This window comes from Protopterus annectens, chromosome 4.part0, assembly GCF_019279795.1.
Source record: "Protopterus annectens isolate FY-2018-M chromosome 4.part0, PAN1.0, whole genome shotgun sequence".
In the NCBI taxonomy this organism is placed as follows: Eukaryota; Metazoa; Chordata; order Ceratodontiformes; family Protopteridae; genus Protopterus; species Protopterus annectens.
Window position 1 is genome coordinate 522,545,134 of NC_056733.1, and position 22,441 is coordinate 522,567,574.

The 22,441-nt window shown below is 42.3% G+C and overlaps 1 protein-coding gene across 2 annotated transcripts in view; it reads right to left on the bottom strand.

Moving 5' to 3' along the window:
- TPCN1 (two pore segment channel 1) overlaps positions 1 to 22,441 on the bottom strand; it is a 1,721,246-nt gene that overhangs the window by 743,591 nt on the left and 955,214 nt on the right. For both annotated transcript variants that reach the window (XM_044068445.1, XM_044068446.1), the window contains exon 11: positions 587 to 711. In XM_044068445.1, the coding sequence (XP_043924380.1) occupies positions 587 to 711 (125 nt within the window). The remainder of the gene's footprint in view (positions 1 to 586; positions 712 to 22,441) is intronic.

Sequence of the window (22,441 nt, forward strand, 5' to 3'; positions counted from 1 at the left end):
AGGGACCTAAACCTTGTCATCATAATAAACAGAACATTCTGGAGGGATAGATTCCTGTCCCAGAGACTTCCCTTACTCTGGAACAAACTACCTGTCTATATCAAACAAAGCTCCTCATTAGCACTCTTCAAGAAAAATCTTGATGATTGGATGGGAGATAGGAAATTCACCCCGGGGATCACTTCTGTGGCTCTGCTTGACAGGGGCACAGGAAAATAATTTTCTTGGGTGGCGAAAGCCAGGGTACCTTTTTGGCTACGCTTATATAGGCCCTAGGGTCAATAGCCTAGTACCTACCTATGAACCTATGAAACAGAGCACCAGTCCAATATGATTACATCTGGTAAACAAAACAATAAAACATAAGTAAGTAAAATAAATAAATGAAATACATATGCATTTTGTCCCCCTCTTTGTCTTGAGGGTGCAACACAGACTATACCTCACTACAAAATCTCCCTCCTCTACAAATGGCTGGATGGCACCATGCTCGAGTACAAAGCTTGAAAACTGTAAGCTGGACAGTGAGGACTGAAAGTCTGCTAAGTATTGCATATGTCTAAATAATAAGAGTAAATTTCCTTACCTGAGTAACCGAGTATTGCTCTTGTTCATAGTTTTAAAAGTGAGAAGCCGTTCTCTTGCATTCATTCTAGGTTTATAAAACCTCATCAGTCCTTCAAAGTGCTTGAAAGAAATACCATAAGGCCTCTGTAAAAAAAGTAGTTATTAACGCTTGGACTTGTCTAATGCCCATCAAATGCATTAGTCAACACTCTGCATTTATTCAAAATGTTACCACTCAAATGCCAATGTCACACTACAATGAAAAAAACAGTGATGCAAAAATTACAAAAAATGAAACTCAGAACCTGGAAAATAATTAGTATCATGTGGAAACGTACAGTGGACAGAGTGCTCATTATAAATAACATATATGTGCTCACCATATCAGTTGATCTGCAAGGGGCATGCAGTGGGTCTGATATCCCCTGCTCAACATAATTCAAACTTTTCTTTTTCCCACATTCAAAGACATACATGCTCTCTGCCAGAGCATAATGTAATATCATATGCTAAGTTAGGAAGGCATGCTAAGTCCCTGCACTATTCAGTGGGACTCCTATGTGTTGAGCAAGCAAAATGTGCACGGCACAAAAAAGCAAGCAAGCAAAAATAAACAATAATACACTAGCCCTACTTACAGCAAAATCAAGCTGCAGCCATTGGACAGACAGACTGTCAATGGGTGATTGCAGGAAGGTAATAAGCACCAGCTGCATATGGCTGCCTTGCAGATCAGCCAATATGGTGAATATGTATTTGTTAAAGCAGCGTATAGAGGCTTCTGTAGTGGGTAACTGCATAGAAGAATTTGAAGCAGTAGAAACTACGTCTCACTTTGAGGCTGGAGCCAAAAGCCAAATGCTCTGATTGCAGAAAACTGAATCATTGAGTTGCCAGTGATCGCCCAACTCCAGAAATCATATGTCCATGCAATATTGCTTGGTTAAGATGTGAACATATTATCAAGTGGCCAAGGCAGGGTAGTCAGTCATAAAAACATTTTAACATATGAACTGGAAGCAGCTACACCCCTGCTACAACAGATTTTGACAGCAGCATTTTCAAATGGGTGGTGCATTACCTGAAGGAAAAAAAAACAATGTAGATATCAAACCACATGGACAAAGTTTGAGTAGCAACAGTAAGCTCCCCTCTAACTAGAGCAAAGGGGACAAAGAACTATTTTGTCTTCCTAAAATCAAAAACCCACCCATTTCAGTTAAACTCTGAGCTGCTGGTACATAACCAAAGTATGAAAGCTCCATTCTGAACCAGATTTGGCTCAGTTGAAGAAAACAGACATATGAATGGACTGATATAATAGTATGAAACCACTTCTATGAAGAAAAGTGTGACAGTTCTGAGTTACAAATTCTCTTGAAACCTAGTATGGTTCCCTACAGAAAAAGGCCTACAAATCAGAGACTCAGGATGCCACCAGATAGTTCACTTTGTAAATATTTACATCACAGCCCCAAATCTTCATGGACTGGAATAAGAATGATTTTCGCTGCTGCAATTCTTCCAAGAAGAAAAACAGGGTGCTCATGATGATTTCCAAGTTTTTCTTAACATTGGGTTCACTCTCGTTAGATGAAGTCTCTGCTTAATGATGTCAGAAAACTGTCACAAAACAGAAAGTGAATGTATCTCTCTCCGTCACAATTCCAAACCACAAATACAGACAATATGACTAAGGAAAGCAAGACCCACCATATGGTCTGACAATACAGACACAGCATTAGACAAGGCAAAGGGAAAGAGGCCAGATATTTCTGATTCCAGTTCATGAAGATATGGGGTTATGGTAATTATGAGCCATTTTCTTATTTGGGAGAACAGAGTTTCATAGATATTAGAAAGGATATTGATGAAGTAAGAAAGTGTTGATGTTGGATTTGTAAGACAGTAAAGTGGGGACCGGTCAATGTTGTCCAGTTAGTTAAAGCAGTATGGCTCATTTGTTTTGGGGAAACGTTCTCCCTGTTACGACAAATTATATCTTGTAATTACACTTACCATAACGGTAGATGTTAAAATGATCACTGCTGCAGTAGCCTAAGCTACACAGGTTCTAGCTTGTACAGGATAGAACAGCCTGCCATCTTCTAAAGCTTTCAGGGTACCTCCCATGCACCCAAACAGTTAACCAGCTTGAGCTAAGATGACTAAAAGTCATATTTAAGCACCAAGCCCTTCACAGCTTTCACGTCACCAGAGAGGGTGAGCCTAATGCTCTGACAGGACAATGCTAGAAGTATAACAATAAAACATTTACAACCCTGGCATAAAAAAAATGCATAGAATAAGGGAGATAAAGGGAAGGAGGGTGCAGGCTACTGCAGCAGTGATCATCTGAACGTCTATTTTTATGGTAAGTTTACTTGCACAACTGCATTATGTTCTTCACAAGGATCAATGCTGCAGTAGCCTAAACTATATTGGTAGATTACCATAGCATAATCTGACTGGGAGTAAGAAGAATATGGGACCAGAAGCCAATAGACAATTTTCCCAGCAAAGCCAGTCCAAAACCTAGAAAATAATTTAGTCTATATTGCTTAGTAAAAGTGTACAAAGAGGACCGATTGCTGCTTCTAAAATACTTCTAGCATCCAACCCTTTCCAGATGAACAGAAGGCCCTGGCAGAGTGAGCCTTGACCTTGTCTGGAATAGTTTTGCTGTGGTGGATATAACAAAAAGTAATGGCAATTAGACAACCATTATGAAACAGTCTGTTTTGGCACATGTCCTTTTTTTTCTTACCTTCACAAGAAATGAGCAACTAATTAGAAGTTCTGAAAGATTTTGTTTTGTCAAGATAGTGTCTGGATTGAACAGAAGTTGCTGTTAAAAAAAGGGATAATTAATATGGCATACATAATATTGCATGATAACCTTAGGAATTAATCAGAGAAGGTTAGAAAGGACTGACAAGAGAGATTGGATAAGCAAGAAACAAAGGGAGGATATATGCATGGCTCCCAAATATTCAACAAAGTCTAAAAGATTTGGGATTTTTGCTTGGAAATGTTTGCATACGTAGTTTTATAACCCAAGTAGACTCCAAAGATTTTTTTCTCAGGTAGATTGCAAATGTTGAGGGTGTGATGTGGAAGAAAGAGGTAACTGGGAACATATTTTTGGAAGTGCAATGAGTTGATAGACTTTAAAAATTCCCTGCAGACTGTCATAAACACTGGGTGAGCAAATTGGTGTAACTAAGGAAATTATTTTTTTTAGCTATGATACATGATCTGAACTGCCTAGATATAAGGCCTTGCTGAGTTTACCTTTGGTGGCTGCCAAAAACGCAATTACTAGATAAAGTAAATCAAAGTCTAAACCAACCACATTAGAAGGAGTGGATGTAGTAACAGATAAAAGGACTGGAAGTGGGACCTTTAGAAATGGATTGGAGCAAATTTTAATTTACTTAGTTATTTATTTATTTATTTATTTTATATTGTCCGACTGAGCTGAAGATTCCTTTTTCAGCAGAGGCCCAGGGAGAAAAACTCCAACATACTATACAATTTTCATTATAAATTAGCATTAAACAGCAATGTTACAGGATTATTACAAGGCATTAAGTAGCAGTACAATATAGCATAACTATTTCAAGATGTATAAAAAGAAATATGTCATTAAGATGAGTATAGTTTTTGGGGTAAGTGGTTACAAAAACCCAGTTTTATCATGATAGGAACTGGGGAAACAATACAAGCAGAATAATGTTTTGGAGGAGGAATGAGGTTTAAGAGAAGGCAGGAATTGAATGGACTACATAATGTTCGATTGACAATAACTGTACAGATCATTTGTGATGCATAATGTTTTCAAATTAAAATACCGTATTGGCCCGAAAATAAGCCTCACTTTTTATTCAAATTTCAAATGAGAAAAGTTGTGTTGCAGCTTATTTTCGCTACCTTAGCTTTTACAACATTTCATCATGTTGTTTGACTGTGTTTTTTCCAATATGAATGATCAGTTAGAACAAAAAGCATCATCAAGCCTAGGAATCAGGCGCACATTTGATGCAAGTTTCAAATTTGCAGTTATTCTTTATGCTAAAATTACAACCAATAGAGAGGCAGGAAGAAAATATGGAGTGGACAAATCTAATGTGCGACATTGGGTTCTACCGCCTCAGAACAAAAATGGGAAAAAGCAATCTCAACAAGAACATTTTTCAGGGGACCAAAATGTGGTAAATATCCTGAACTTGAAGCTAGAGTTCTTTCCTTTGTGCAACAGAAGAGAACAGAACGGATGACTATCTCATGAGAGATAATTCAACTGAAGATTCTGGAAATCGCTTAGTGATTCATTGCCAAGAAAAAGGTTGGATGACAATGGAACTGATGCTTGACTGGCTGTCTACTGTTTGGGATTGCAGACCTGGAGCACTGCTCAGAAAGAGAGCCATGCTTATTTTGGATGCTTTTAAGGGACATCTAACTCCTGAAGTAAAGAGAAAACTTGCTCTACAAAAGACTGACCTTGTCTTAATACCCAGAGGCATGAGTTCAAAACTACAGGTGCTTGATGTTGTTGTGAACAAGCCGTGCAAAGACCACTTATGAAAACAGTATTCAGATTGGCTTTTGCAAGGGGACCATGTCCTCACACCATCTGGCAAGATTACGAAGCTATCAGTCACCCTTCTGTGTGAGTGGATTCTCGCTTCATGGTCCATAATATCATCAGAGTCCATTATTAAGGGGTTCAAAAATGCTGCTTGTCAAATGCGCTGGATGGCAGTGAGGATGATGTTTTATGGGAGGAGAGTGAAGAAAACAGTGAGAGTGATGAAACAAATACTGTTAGTGAAGTCAGTGATGACAGTGAATAAGACAATGTGTTTGGTACTGGTTACTCTGCTGTATGTTTGCACTGAAGTTAATGCTGATAATGACAGATACTATGATTTACAAGAAAATAAATGTGTACAGTACCTAATTCTCTGTTATTGTCTCTTTTCTTTTTTTTTCTTGAATTTTAAGGGTGCAGCTTATTTTCTGGCCAACACGGTATGCCAATATGGTTTGTTTTCATTTACATAAATGTATGATTGCCTATTTCATTAAATGATAATTATATAAAGCTGTTTTTTGTTAAAAAAATAGTATCTGGGTTGTCTGTGGGCATCCAAGGTATAGAATATCCTTCTTCCCTAATTGTTATTTGTTGGAAAGAAGATAGGGAGATGGACAGCTTGGCTTAAGGTAAACTTGGATACCACTTTTGGCACAAATGAAAGATTAGTTCTTAAAAAAACTCTGCCTTTGTGGAAAATGGCTGCCATAATCAGCCTGCACACTGGGTAAAACCTGGTACCCGGTCCCCCAACCCCCTCTCCAATTTGGTTAATTACCATACCGCTCTGGTGTTGTCTGTAATCACTTGTGAAGGCCCTGGGATCCAAAGATGAAAAGATTCCACAGAATGGATCACAGCTAACATCTCTCATTTTTATGTACTTTGGCCTGTCTGTTTTATTCCAAAGATTATGCACCTTTTCTCCTAATGATACAGCCCCTTGTGCAAAATCCAATACATCTGTTTTACACATTGAGCATGGGCAAGAAGCAAGAATGGGACACCTGGCCCACCAAAGAAGCTATCTTCACAAAAATCCAGTGGGTGGGAATGATGAGTCCAAACAGTGTTTGAGAACAATTTGATTTTTCTCATGTGCAACCTAGTAAGTTGAATCAACAGAATCATGGATGCCATTAATGCTAGATGTCTATGATACTCTCTGGTCGAAGCTTCTGATACTGATTGTGAAAACTCAGGAAAATTTCCAGAGAAGAGTCCACTTTCTCCTGAATTAGGAATGTATTTTTGCAAGAAAGAATCTAGAAGGCATCTTAGAAAAAATATCCTGTGAGAAGGAATAAAGGAGGATTTTGTCTGTTGATCTCAAAACCTAGACTGAGAAGGAGATTTGAAATACATGCAAGGAACTCCTGATAACTGGAAAAGATTCTTATCCAGGTTGTGTTTGAAAAGGGATAATGAGGTACTCTGCTTGATGTGGAGTGAGAGTCTATTCCACAGATGGGAGTCTCTGAAACACAAATCTGTCCTGCCAACAAGTCCTACTGATGTCACAGACCAGGTTGCAGTCACACGTGTGAGTTACTCAAGTGGAGCTTGACTTACGGATATGCAGCAGTCCCATCAGGACGGGGTCTGAGATTGCTTTGTATGCAGACAGAGGTCACCTCTGAGGAGTCTGTATGATACTAAGTAGAGGGACATGGCCTTTAGCCTATCTGTGTAGGGTAGATGTTTGAGTCCCTGGATTCTTCTGGTGAGGAACCTCTGTGGTCTCTCCAGCTACTGCATGTGCTTTGTGAGCTACATGATGTAGGGGGCGTTGTACTCAATAATTGGCCTTATAAGGGAATAATACAGAGATGTTATGACCTCTTTGTCCCTGGATGAGATACCCTTACTTATGAGGTGAGCCAAGTAGAAAGCTTTCTGCACAACGGAAGCAACATGGTGGTCAAAAGGCAGGTTGCTGTCAACCTGGGTGCCCAAATCTCTCACGACTGATTGCATGCTTAGGACGTTATTAATGTGATAATATGTGGAGACGTCACTCTCCCCAAAGGGGATGATGATGCATTTTCTGACATTCAGCTTGAGGCCATGTTTCTGGCACCAGTCATTCGTTTGGGTGAGACCCTCTTGGAGAATGTCCACATCACTTGGGGAATTGATGACTGTGCCCAGCTTGTAGTCGTCTGCAAACTTGGTCAGCTATGTCCTACTAGTTTTGGCCTGCACTTCAGAGAAGTATATCCTGAACAACAGAGGCCCAAGACGGATCCCTGTGGGATGCCTCTCATTACAGGTCTACTACTTGAGGTGGCTTCCCCTATTTTGATTAAGTGGGTTCTATCAGTGAGCCAGTTTGCTACCCATCTGATAATATACAGATTGATCTAGTTGAGAGAGTTTATCTATAATGCCCGAGTGGGGAATAGTGTCGAAGGCTTTGGCCAGGTCAAGGTAGGCGGTGTGCACCGTCTTCCCCTTGTCCATGGCTTTGGTGACTTTCTCCAAGAAGTTGACCAGATGTAACAGACATGACATCCCCTTGACAAAGCCAAATTGTGTGGGGTTGAATGTTTGGAGGTTGCCAATGTCCCTGTTAATGAGGTCCACGATAATCTGTTCCATGGCATTGCAGATCAGGATAGTTAGGCTGATAGGTTTGGGTAAAGGGATGACAGTAGCTGTCCTCCACTCAGCTGGGACAAAGCCTGTACTCAGGCTTTGGTTGAATAGGGTGCCTAATGGTGCTGCAAGTTCATGTAGAATGCAGCCTAGGATGTTATTAGGTCTCATGGAGGCTGCATTTTTTGCCTTTGAGAGGGCAGTGATGACCTGTTCCCTAGAAATAAGGGGAGGGGGCAGGTACTGGGGATGTCCTGATTTACTGATGAGGGGGACAGAGGGGTGAAATTTTCGCTGAATCTGTCAGCTAGTAGGTTGGCTATATCTACAGCATTTGTGTATGTGGTGTCCTTGACCACCAGTTCTGAATAGATCTGGGCGCTTCCTTTGAGACTGTGGACATATGTGAAGAAGGCCTTATGATTGTCTTTAGTAGAAGTGGCCAATTTGGACTTGAAGTTGACTTTAGACGATTTCACTAGTGCTCATATTTGCTTGTTCAGGCTAAGGAAAGATTGCTTCCAAATGGGAAGTTTTTTTGTTTGACTCTAGCTAGAGGGGAGTCAGGTGAGATGCTGATCATATTCATGGGTGATTTCAACCACTCCACTATAAACTGGGATACTTACATGACCCCAAACTTACAAGCCCAGGGATTCCTGGACTTCGTAAATATAAACACCTAAGGCAAATTTCCTACCATTAAGTGGCAAAATGTCAAAATTTTAAACCCCAGGAACACAGTTTCCTATACAGAATTGTTCATAGAAATCCAGTGCAATCATGTCATTAAATGCACAGAGACAGCTGTGCCTACCAGAATTAAGCCGTGAACTAACTCAAAAAACAAATCAGCCTGGTTGGAAATGTCATAGCTAAGGTTAAGAAGTGCTACACCCAGCCTGATAAAAACACTCACATCAATCTAAACAAACAAACTGACTGTAATGGAGCTACCTATGTGGAGCTGGAAAATACAGCAATTTGTTGACTGACAAATTCGGCTCCAATTTTAGCCCCCCCCCCCCAGGAAATACCATCAAAAATACCGCCAGACCCCCCTCAACCATCAGTAGGGAACAGGACCTAAATGTACTCTCTAAAGCCAAAAACACTGCATCAGTGGGCCCTGATAATATCCCAGGATGCCTCCTAAATAGCATGAAACATCACCTATCAGAACCACCGCAGTCACTGTTTAACTACAGCCTCCAGAGAGGCTTTGTGACACACAAATAGTGAACTGCAACAGTCATCACTGTGCACAAGGGTGGGACATGAACAGACTCCCTGGAATTACAGATCCATAAGTCTGATTAGTCACCTATGGAAAGCCATGGAAAAAATGATCAAGGAAAAGATTACAAAGGAAACAGAAAACGTTCAAACACTGGTCAAGGGCAGACCATGCCTACTCAACCTGGTGAAATTTTTGAGAAGGTCACCAAGGTAATAGATGTGAGCAAAATGGTGCATAATGCCTACCTTGACCTGGCTAAAGCATCTGATAACAATGCCCCCACTCAGGCATTGCAAACAGACACATGGATATAAGCATAAACACCATGTTATGAGTTGGACAGCCAGCTGGGTCTCAGATAAGAAGGGAGTAAAGATAGGGAAGATCACCTCCAAAGACAGGCCAGTCACTAGTGAAGTCTATCAGGGTTCTGTGCTAGACCCACTCTGTTTTATCGACTTCTGTGAAGTCAAGGCCAATATCAAGGATCTCTGGCTAATCTAATTTACAAATGATTACAAACTAGGATCAGTCATAGAATTGCTCCAAAACACTAACATCCTAAAAGAGACTGGTGCCAAAGCTATGGTGCAAAACTCAATTCCAAGAAATGCATAATACTACCCTTTGTGAAGTTAGTCACTCTATGAAATTACCTCATTGAGAACACACCTCTGACAGAAGAATCAGTAGTCAGGGATTTGGGTACATATACAGATAGTAACCTGGCTTTCGACCAACATGTGTCTAAGGCAGTATGTAAATCATTCTGTACTGCTCAAGTTTTAAGCAAGGGCATGGCATCTAGGTCCAAGGAAGTCATTGTACTACTTTATTTGGCCATCAAACGCCTATCACTGAGTACAACACCCCCGCTGTATGTATCTGACTGGGCAAGATACAACAACTAGAACATCTACAGAGGTCCCTTAAAAAAGAATATAGGGTGTAAACAGCATGACCTATGCAGATCGTCTGAAGGCCCAATCTCTATACTCTGTTTCCTACAGAATGTTGAGAGACAATCTATGCCTGGCACACAAAGCATCCTTACATCACACTTTAATCAACCTACTGCAAACCCGCAAAACGAACGGCATCAGAATTACTCAATCTATGGATTTAAACTTTGCTTGCAACATAAATACGACATGTAGGAGGGAAAGGTATGCATCTCAAAGAATTCTTCTCTGTAACAGGCTTTCAATCCATTTGAAACAGAGCTCTTCTCTAACCCTCTTCAAGATAAACCTGGACCAATGGATGGGAAACAGGAAATACTCCCCGGTTGTAGCATCTATGTCTCTAATGGACATTAGCAGCATATAAGTCTTGCCCTAGCTTATATATATATATATATATATATATATATATATATATATATATATATATATATATGTATATATATATCCCTTAAAATAACCTCTAAGGCACATAAGCTTCAGGAATACATTTGGGATGCTCAGCTAGGCTTATAAAGGCCCCAGTGGTTATTATCTTAGTATACCCCTATGAATACCAATGTGTTTCCAGTGAAAACGTTATGCATTTAGTATAGTGAAAAGGGCTAAGGCGAGTAATAAACAGTGAACAGAAAGTCAAAAAGCCAATACCAGCAGGTATAAGCATTAGCACATTATATAGCTGCACTGTTAACAACTTTTAACTTCTTATTTGCAGCAAAGATTTTCTAGGAAAGAGTTCAAGTTTCACTCATCCAACTTATAAAAGCACAAATGACTGTTAGGGGAAAATCCTTTTAGTCCACAATGGGGCGCTGAGTTTTCCTGCCGCTTTTAGGAAGGATTATTATTTACTCTTCAGAGTAACCCAGGGTTTTTGCTTAAAGCACAAGGGGCTATGTGAGAAAGTCCCTTTTACTCCACAATGGGGCATGGAGTTTTTCTGCTGTTTTTAGGAGGGATAGTTGTCTACTGTTGTAGGGGGAAAAATTTTTTCTACTCAACAAAAGGGCATGGAGTTTGTCTGCCATTTTAGTAGGAATTATTATATACTTTTTAAAGTAACCATAGGTCCTTGCCTACTGTAGTTTTGCTTGCCACCCCAGACGTATGATCCCACTGTCTGTCTTTTCACTTTCACACTGAAACCACTATAAAAAATGTAATAACAAAACTAAACCACAGCTAGCCAGCTGCTCTATTTGCAACCAGTTTACCCCTGATTCCAGAAGACTGTGGGCCAGAAAATGTGCATATTATGAAATCAGAATATGTCATTCTTACAATTACTCTACACTTATTCAGTAACAACAACAGAATTCAGTCCACTATGAATGATGAATGCAAATTCGCAAAACCTCTCCCCAAGATAGGAGAACCACTGTCTTACACTGCAAGAAGCTGTCTCGTTACCAGTCTGATCAACACTGCTACTGTCTACCTTAATCTCCAAACTTCTCTACAAACACTACTGCTCATCACTAAAATCCATTGCAGATCAAATGCTTCCGATATTTTTCCACAGAGACACTAACGCCCTCACCCTTGTCTGTCCGCCTTACATAACTGCAATGATAAGCTTCAATAAAATCTTCCCCTCATGTTGCAATCTCTTACCACAAAACATTACTCAAACAACAGACAACAAAACCTTCAACGAAAACTTACCGAACATCCAAAAGAATTGTATAAATGCACCTGCAATGGGAGTAAAGACTAGTGCATACCTCATCCATCCTCTGCCAAGTTCTGATGGACCATGCTTCTCATTGTGCAGCACCTTCCTTTTCCAAATTAGGTGTATTCTTCAATATTTTGATATATAAACACTTTGGGAAACCACTAAGGAAGGTACTCTCTTGCTATACTCGACTCCTACTTCCTACTTTCTCCTCTTCCTTGTTCTACATACTTCTTTCATAGTCTGCTGCCATCTTACTTGTGTCTTCTCATATTTCTGACTTCACTCCTTTTATTCCAGAGCACAGAACTCTCATTTACAAGATAATACCACATGTAACTAACTTTATGCAAACAGAGCTCTAAATTACATTGTACTGTAAGATTTGAATTGTGTCTGTATGCCTGTATAACTTGTTATACTCGAGTAGGTATTTCTTGCTTTGCAGCTGAAAAGGGTTTTAGGACCAACCCACCCAGTTAAAAAATTTACATAAATAAGTCAACATTTTGCAATCACTTTGGTAATGCAAGTGGGGTTTCTGCAGAGTGTTACAATACCCTATGTAGAAGACAAGAAAGAGTTACGGTACTTACGTATTATCACAACCACTTTTTCAACATAAGAAACAGCTGTTTTGAAAGCCGTACTCTTGCCGATAAATTAGGGCTTGTCTTGCAAAATGTAGGATTAACATAAAGAAGTTCTGCTTTCCACCTTTCAGACCTAGGAGTATATATGTGACTATGTGAAACAGTGAGAAGCTTATATGTTTCTTTGGGGTTTACAGCTGTCAGTGTCATTGTGGTGGAGTCGAAGTGTTTCTATTCCGAAATGATAGCTTACAAGTGTTACCGACAGTGAAGCTTTTCAGCAATCCTGCCTTGTGCCTGGAAACCACACAGTTTATGCGGAGAACAGCACCCACACACACAAAAAAATAAGATATGACACAAAAATCTGGCCATTCTGGGAAAAGCTGGAGAGTTAACAGGAGTTATATAAACAAATTGGAGAGTTAACAAATTACCACATAGGCGGAAACCCATTAAGTACAGAGAAAGTTATTAGGGACCTGGGGACCCAAGTTGATAGCAATCTCTCCTTTGAAAACCACATTGCCAAAGTGGTTAGAAAGACCTTCTACATAGCCCACCTCATCACGAAGGGTTTCACATCTAGATCAAGAGAGGTAATCGTGCCCCTTTATTCATCCCTCATCAGGCCCATCATAGAATACAATGCCCCTTTTGGGATGTACCTTACCCGACACCTGCAGTAATTAGAAAGACCCCAAAAGTATCTCACCAAGAGGATCAAGGGTCTCAAACAGATGCCATATGCTGCTCGGTTAAAAAAACTCCAGCTCTACTCAGTTGCATACCGCCTACTTTGAGGAGATCTATGCCTGACATACAAAGCTATGTCAAATCCAGAATTAATGGACATGCTCCACCTCAGTAAATCTAAATCCCTTAGAGCCACATGCTCGAGGGACTTGAACCTCAGCACAGAAATAAATAGAACTTCCTGGAGGGACAGGTTCATAACCCAGAGGCTCCCTTCACTCTGGAATAGAATTCCAGTTCATGTGAGGCAGAGCACCTCACTGAATCTCTTCAAGAAGAATCTCGATAAGTGGATGGGGGATCGTAGGTTTGTCCCAGGGATTACTCCCGTGTCACTATTAGACAGAGGGACAGTAAACTAAACCTTAAAAAAGGCACAGTATACTCAAATCAAGGGGTGGCGTAAGCCATACAGAATCGGGCTAGGCTTATAATTGCCCCAGGGCAGATAGCCTAGTATGAACCTATGAACCTATGAGTGTTGGCACTCCTGTCTTACTTGTAATGCAGTAGTACTTAACAGTTTTGAAACATACTGTGCACCTCCACTGATTTTGACATAGTTTTGGACCACTTGTGTACATTAAAAGCAATGTTTTGTGTTCCTACATGTTTCTATCAATCTTGTCGCTACTTATATATATTTTGAGTGTTTTTTAAGTACATTTGTCATCACGTCTATGGCTTGGAAAATAGCCGTTTCTTATCCTCCAAATGTGGTTGCGATTATACGTAAGTACCAGAGTTATTTGAACATTTACTTGTAATTTTTAAGTTGTTGACTAGGGTATGGCCCTCATCTCAGTGGCCAGTTTCAGTCTCGGCCAGAAGAAGACCATTAATAGTAATGCAAATTAACTTGGACAGTGCAATAAGTAAAGTTAGTACAACTAGAACACACAACACTAAGTAATTTTAGAGCATTTTGGTAACTAAAGTTTTGCTTCAAATTGTGGTGTGCTCCGACTAATATTATTTATATATTTGTATGTGTATAATGAGAGAAGACAAGGAGAACGGGAACAATAATAATACATAAACAAAATGGCAGAAGAAATGAAGGAGGAAGAATTGAAAAGAAGGTGGTTAAGGTGATTTAGTAAAAGTCACGAGGGCCTGCAACTCTGATATTCTTCTGAAGGGCATAATGGTCACTAAAAAGCAACTTCCCAGGTTGAATATTTCAGAGGTACATAAACAGCTGCCTTACAAGGTAGTAAAGTTTACTCTTCTAATGCATAACTGAAGTTCCATGGTGAACAGCTTACTTTCTTGGGAGGCTTCAGATACAAGACTCCTTTAAGGAATTGCTTTACTGGTAACAAAGACAAAAGGGGAGCCTCCAGGAATGCAGACTGAATACAGATGCATGCATTTTCACTGAGGTATAAAAAAATCTTGATTTTAAAGGTTTGACAGGTATTTCAGGATTACCTACACTGGAATCTGATTAGGGTCCAGGCCTCTTCTCTGGGACCAAAGGGAGAATTGCTTCCATTTTGCTACATAAGACTTCCTTATACTTGGTTTCCATGCATGCTTAAGATAGAAAGCATGTCCTTAGAAAACATGTGCTTAATGGAGGTGAGAGCTAGATCATTCAAAACCACCAACTTTAGGGTCTTCAGGATGTGGTACATGAGGAAAACCTTACTTTGGATCAAGAGATGCACAGTGAGACAGCACTACAGGCTCGGTCTCTATCATGTTCAGCAGAAATGAGAAACAATGTTGTTCTGCTCAAAAGGGAGCTATGAGTAATATTTCTGAACTGTCCTCCTTTAACTTTTACATTACTACCTTAAGAGGAAGGAGGATTGGAGGAAAGGCATACAGAAACAGGCCTGCACAGCTTACTGAGAAGGCATCTGCTATTTCTTCAAATAGGACAGGAGAGCTCCCTGGTACTTTAATGTATGAGCTTGGTAGTTAAGGGGCTTAAAGGCTGCAGAGGTACAAAAGCAGACTTTCTTTCCAAAGCAGCCAAGTATCTTAGCTAAGGATCTAAAGGCTGGGGTGGCAGAAATGTAAACATCCTTACCAAAGTAGCTAAGTATCACATTTAACCCTGTCACCTGGAATGGGATTTTTTTGTTGGAACATCTCTGTACTCCTTGCTGAAAACCATGAGCACCACTGCTGGATTAACAATAGGATTCTTGTACAGGTACTTCCAGAAGTCCACATCCCAACAGTTGGGTTTCCAGGGAGTGGACAGCCTTGATACAAATATGCATTGGTAAATGCAACCTCGAAGGGTTCAGTCATTGAAGGAATTGGTAAGGATTTGGGATCTGACAAACATAGAAATTCCCTTTACCTTTTATGGGTATTGGAGCAATTCCTTAGATTCTTATATGAGGTAATCCTTTATTCTTTTGCCCCCCCTCAGGACCATGGCCAATGGCTTAACTACTAGCATTCAATAAGCCCATTCATACAAACAGAACAGTAGCCAGACATTCATGGGCTTGGCAAAAACTCTATAGTCCATTTATTCCTACCAAGAAACCCCAAATGGCCCTCTATTCCCTAGTGACAGTAGGGTGCAAGGGAATAGCCCAGCTTGCTGGTTCTGAACACCAGCCTATGCTCTCTCCTTAGGAGCAGCCTCTTACCCCCTTGGCAGTTTCTCCAATACACACCACCTCAGTTTCCTAAAAGAAAGTGTGCCACTGCAAGCTGAACCCCCCCCCCCCCAGCTACCTGTTGCAAACACACCATGACTGCATTGAGTCAGCATGCTCAAACTCCATTAGCTAATATCTAGTGCCCCTGCTAGATATTACCCTTGTTGTGAGCTAAAGTTACCTCCCCTGTCCCAGAATGGGTGAAGTGGCAGTGGCTGCTCACTAAAATCCTGCCCCACTAGCTCCTACAGGTGCCACAGATAAAATTCAAATGCAGGTTGCCTTTATCACTGTCAGGGCTTTATCTCTCTGTGTCACAGAACTGGTTCCCATATGAAGTAATCCTTCATCCTAATGATGGCGTATCCAAAGGTAAGGCAGTGCCTGACTCCTCGCTAACCGGGAAGTACATCTGATCCACATAGGTCAGTTCATTTTCCTACAACGCACATGAGTCAGATTTCATGGGGAGGGAGGACTTCTTCTTTCTCTTCCAAGTAGAGAACCCTGATGCCTGTATGTTCTTAAGATAAAGAATAAAGTCCTACGCCAGCTTCATCAAATGCTGTGAAGGAGCCAGTGAGGGGGGAATGACAGGAGACCCACTCAGATCACGCTGAGGCATGATGGCAGACATCTAAGATTTAGGATGCCTCGTCCCTGCACTTGAGGATGGTGGCCATCTTAGAGGTCTCTTGCCATTGGCAGTTGTCAATGACCTCTATTTTAGACATGCAGATTCTGTTGCATACCAGAACTGAGAGAAAACTGCACTCACCCTCAGTATTCAGAATACAAGCACTGGATTCAGATGCCCATGGAGTGGTATTTAGACTGAGCGACTGTTACAGCATTTTAATGTTAGAGGAAGTGCTGGCATACAAGAGCATGACAGCCTCTTGAGAGGCATCACCAAAAACCTCAGTCAAAGTATGTATCAGACACAGGAGTGGCAAAAGCTCTTCACTCGTTGCACCCAAGACTGGGGTGGCCTTTGGATTACATGGGCATGTTGTTACCCTTCCAAGATTCTCTCTCTGAGGTGCATCTTTTTTTTTTTTTTTTTTGATGAGGTATCTGGAAAGAACTCTGTTGTTACCATGGTGTCTCTAAGATTTGCAGCCTTTTTTGATTCAAATAACCCTGGAGAGATTTGACTCTCCATTTAAAGCTCTTCAGGTTGAACCTAACATAATGGGCAAATGATGCAAACTAGTCCTCTATCCCCAAGCAGGGCAAACACTGAGAATGAAAGTCTTTGTGCAAGATTTGTTTCCTATAAGTAAAGCAATTACTAACTTTAAATTCTGGCATCAGTAGCCCTGATGCTTGAAATCTCCTGAATCTTAAATATGTACACAAACTTATATGTTTTTATCCAGTGGGTTACTTACCTATACTCTGAAAGCCAGGCTGAACTAACAGACTGATGACGCCTGGTAACTCACATTGAAAACCAAATTCCCTTGTACTAAGGCAAAAAAAGAACTGAAGCTGGCGTGGGCAGACATCCCTCTTATACCACAGATGTGCTGTCATCCAGGTGGGAAAGCATCCACTAAGCCTCGACAGGGAAGGGTGAAAAACTATGGCTTTCAGGACTTCTGCGTCAGAAGACCCAAGTATGACCACTACTGTAATGGTGAAAAATATGCTGAAAATAATGCATAGTACAGTAAATCACATATGTCTATACTATATAAGTTCTGGACACAGCAATGAAGCTGCAGCATAGCTATTAGGCACACAGTACCTAATGCCTTGCAAGTAATGCAATGCAGTATAGTGGGTCTAATATCAGTTCTCCAAAAAACATTTCCACTGAATGCTACATTGCCGACCGGTATTCAGCAAAATTCACTTCCGTGTGTGACTACTGAGATTTTGCATATGTATGCATGTGTATAAGTAGTTACTGAGAGTGTAGTTGCTTGTGTGTATACTGTAACAATACACTTGAGAAACAAATAATCTCTGTAGTACCCCCTAAGTCTCAAACAACCCACTATAAAAGTGCAGTAGGTCCAAAACAAAACAGTGTGAGAAACTTCTCTGTGTGGAAGTTTTTCAATTCCTGTATGTCTATTTAATCACTACATGTTAAAAAGCGGTAAAATCAGAAAATCCCCATCCAAATGGAATATTTGGACAAACCCCCATCATCCAGGCCTTATAAAGGAGAAAAAGAAGTTATATACTCACAATAACGTTCCATCTGAGTAGTTAGACTTCATCTGTCATCAACCTGTGGTTTCAGATCCGATACGGATCCGAGTCGGCAGCTTTCCAAGCTAAGATACAAGCTCCAAGCTCCTCCCCCTTACCCATACTACACTGCAACCTCCTTCCAACCCTCAGATTGAGTTTGCCACCCACAACGTGACACACATCAACCCAAGAGACATAACCTGACCTGAACACACAAACTAGGCTCACCAGACCCAGAAACTCTGAGCCCAAGAACAGACGTAAACCACCAAGGTCAGGGAGAAGGAGGGAGGGAAGGTTGATGACAAATGAAGTCTAAATACTCAGATGGAACGTTATGGTAAGTACATAACTTCTTTATTCGAAGTAGTTAACTTCATTTGGTCATCAACCTGTGGGACAGAATCCCCAGTTACCAAAAATCTTGGGAGGCCCTTAAGGAAGGATATTCCGGAGCACTGCAGAACAAAAAGAAGCCCTTCCTCTAGACACCATGTCAAACTTATAATGAGTAATAAAAGTTTGAGAGGAAGCCAAGGTAGCCGCTGAACAAATATCATCCAGGGAAACTCTGGACCAAAATGCAGCAGAAGTAACCATAGAATGAGTAGAATGAGCATGAATCCTGGCTGGTTCTGGTAATCCATGTTCCTTGTATGCCTGCAAAGTACAAAGAGAGATCCGTCTAGCAAGAGTCACCTTTGAAACTGGTTTCCCCAAAATGGGTTTGGCAAAAGAAACAAAAAGCTGATCAGACTTATGGAAGGGTGTAGAACTATGTAAGTAAAAGCGTAACTGTCTGTGAACGTCCAGCAAATGAAGTTTGTACTCACCTTTATTTTGAAAGTTAGGGAAAATACTGGGAGATTAAAAGACTGATTAATGTTTGACTCCGAAGTGACTTTAGGGAGGAAAGAAGGGTTAGTCCTAAGAGACAGCCTATCCTTATGAAAGACTAAGTATGGGGGTTTCATACATAAGGCTTGAAGCTCCGACACTCTTCTGGCTAAGGTGATAGCCACCAGGAAAGCTGTCTTCCACGACAAGAATTTCAAATCAACTAATGCTGCGGGTTTGAATGGAGGCGCAACTAAGGCCTGAAGAACCAAGGTCAAATCCCACGGAGGGGAAGGATGCTTAATAGGAGGTCTCAGTAAAAAAGTACCTTTGATAAAGATCTTAAAATACTGGCAGCAGCTAGAGAACCTGAATTTTCTCCAAAATGAAAATGGGATATAGCCGCCAGCTGGACTTTCACCGTGGAAGAGCTGGCCCCTTGCTGGAAAATATGAGACAAAAATTCTAATACCGCTGGAACAGGATTAGTAACGGGATCCAAATTTCTCTGAGAAGCCCAAATGGAAAAACGCTTCCATTTACTATGGTACACCTTTCTGGTAGACGATTTGTGTGCCGCCACCAGAATGGACTTAACGGGGGAAGAGAATGGAAGTCCTGACAATTAATGGAATTGGAGCAAACAAGCAGTAAGCTTGAGGCTGTCCAGATTCAGGGGAGGAATTCCCGAGGGATGACAAATGAGATCTGGAATGGGATCCAAAATCCAGGGCGGAGCTACTAGATGAGACCGTAGGCAGGGAAACCAAATCTGAAGAGGCCAGAAAGGGGCTATGAGGATAATCCTGCTCCCCAACCGCCGAGCATTCTGTAAGAATTTTGTCATGAGAGGTAGCGGGGGGTACGCATAAAGAAGATCAGGTGGCCAAGCATGGACAAGAGCGTCCTTGGGGTCCCCCCCCCCGAGGGGGAATCAGAGCGAAAAACTCGCTGCACTTCGCATTGGACAGCGATGCAAAGAGATTGCAGCAAGGCTGACCCCACTTGAGGAAGATCTGTTCCACTACATAAGGGTTCAGAGACCACTCGTAAGGCAAAAGGATAGTCTTGCTCAGTTTGGCCACTAAAATGTTGGACCAACCCGGGATGTGCGTTGCTATCAGAAAACGGTTGGTGGAAATCGCCCATTCTCACACTCTCATTGCCTCTCGACAAAGTGGGTAGGACGTGGTTCCCCTCTGTTTGTTGATATACCAGACCACTGACATATTGTCCGACTGAATCGCAATCCGACTGAATCGCAATAGTTCCCAGAGGAAGAGAAGCATGGAGGGCCTGCAACGCTAAAAGGACCGCCCTCACCTCCAAAACACTGATATGCAGAACAGTCTCATTTGGGGTCTACATGCCTTGGACAGCCCTGCCTGAGCAATGCCCCCCCCACACACCCTAGACGGGAGGCATCCGTGGTCACTGTGGCTTGGGGAGCAGGCGTCCTACTCGCAGATCCTGGGATTGAAGACACCACATGAGAGAAGCTTTGCACACCTTACTTAGAGAAATCAGAAAGTTTAGGGGCTGGTATAACAGAGACCACTGAACTTTTAACGTTTACTGTAACACTCTCATATGCAGATGTACACAAGGAACCAGATTTATGGCTGCTGCCATGGACTCTAAGGCAATCAGGACTAACTCTGCTGGGGGTGAAGAAGTCTGAAGAAGTGCCAAGACATGAAGGGTCAGGTTCCGAACTCTGTCTGGAGTCAAAAATATTCTGGCCTGAAGAGAATCTATTCTCGCCCCTATGAAGTCCAGAATCTGAACAGGATGAAGACAGGACTTCATAAGGTTTATTGTAATACCCAGTAGATTTGATAACTGAAGGAAGGAATTTCTTGCTTGAATAAGTTGACGCCTGGAGGGGGAGGTGAGGAGCCAATCGTCCAGGTACAGAAAGACCTGGATGCCCTGAAGACTCAAGTGGGCAGCTACAACTGCCATGACCTTGGTAAACACCCTGGGGCTGTGGTAAGACCGAAGGGTAGGACCCTGAACTGGTAGTGATTGGCTCCTAGCAGAAAGCTGAGAAACCTCCTGGATCGCCTGTCCATCAGGATATGGTAATACGCGTCCCTGAGGTCTACCGAGCACATCCAGTCTTCCTCCTGCAAGAACGGCAGGATGGATTGTAATGTGACCATCCAGAACTTCTCCTTGGCAATGGACAGGTTCATCATGGATAGGTCGAGAATTGGCCTCAAGTCCCCCGTCTTTTTTGGCACCAAAAAGAACCTGGAATAGATGCCTGATCCAGACTTGTCTGGGGGGACTGGCTGGATTGCTCTTTTGCCTAGCAACTTTTCTATTTCCAAAGCTGCCACCTCCCTTTGAGCGGGTGGGACGTCTGGGAAACACCTTGAGGTTACGGGACTGTTCATAAAGAGAATGGAATAACTTCTGGATATTATTCGAAGCATCCAGTGGTCTGATGTTATGGCCTCCCATTGAGCTAGGTGCTTCGAAAAATGCCCCCTGATTGCCTCCAGAGTGGAGCAGTCGGGCAACTCCTCAGGGCGGCTGCGCGGGTTGATCTGAAAAGAGTTCCTATGACAAGAAGTTCTTCAGTCCCCCTCTGCCTCTGGGGCGGGGTCCACCTTGTCCCCCTCTGCCTCTAAGGGAAAAGGAGTCCGGAGCATCCCGGGAATGCTGAGACTTCCGGAACCACAACTTCTTCTGCACTCACTGATTCCTGGAAAAGGACTTTTGAGGGTTGGAGAAGCGGATCCCAACGGCCGACAGCGTCTTCCTGTCCTTCTCACTCTGGACTAGCGTGTCTCGGACGGTCTTCCTGAACAGGGTTGAACCATCAAAGGGGGCATTTGTGAAGGATGCCTTGAAAGGTTTCGAAAAATCGCAAAGCCAGAGCCAGGCATGACGCCTCATGGCAATACCGGACCCGGCCGCCCTAGCGGCTCCCTCGGTGGCGTGAGAGAGCAAACACATGGATGTGTTACTAACCGACTTAAGAGTGGCCACACGAGCCGAGAATGAATGTTTATCCTTGGCCGAAATGGACTCCGGGGAGACTCCACATACTCTTTCACAAGGTCGCATTGAAGCCTAATCATGTGGGCCATATAGTTCAGCGCCCTTATGGCAAAGGTAAATGAAGCATATGCCCGCTTTCTGAGTCGATCCATCACCATAGACTCCTTGTCCGGAGGATGGACCGAGGAACTTTTCTGCACCTGTTCCTTTTTGGTGGCCACCGCCACCACCACCATGGCCTCAAATGGGGAACGCTTACTCCATGCAGGCTTGTCAGTAGAAGGACTCAACACTTTATCTGGCCGTTTTGGTATTGGCTCTACAATGTCCGGTTCCTTCCAAGCTCTGGTGGTAATGAGGTCCACCACAGGATCAGCCGGGGGGGGCGACACCCAAGAGGTAGATGGGCCTGCGAACACCTCCAGGAATACCGACTTGTCCGAGGAAGGCTTTTGGGTGGCCCAGCCTCCCCTCTGGCAGAGAATTTCCATTATGTCTCTGAAGGAGATGTCTTCAGGAGGCGATCTGGGGGGAGCCTTCCCCTTCCTCCAAGTAGGAATCCTCAGTGAGGGACTCAAGTGGGTCCATGTGCCTCCTCTTGTACTGGCATTTGTGAGGGACCTCCTTGGGGGGGGGGCTCTCCGAGGAGGGCTCACAAACAGTTTTGTATTCCTCAAGGGGAACCTTCTGGGACGTATCAGACACAGGCAGTCCCTGGGAGGACTGGATGACAGAAGACATACTCAACTGCGAG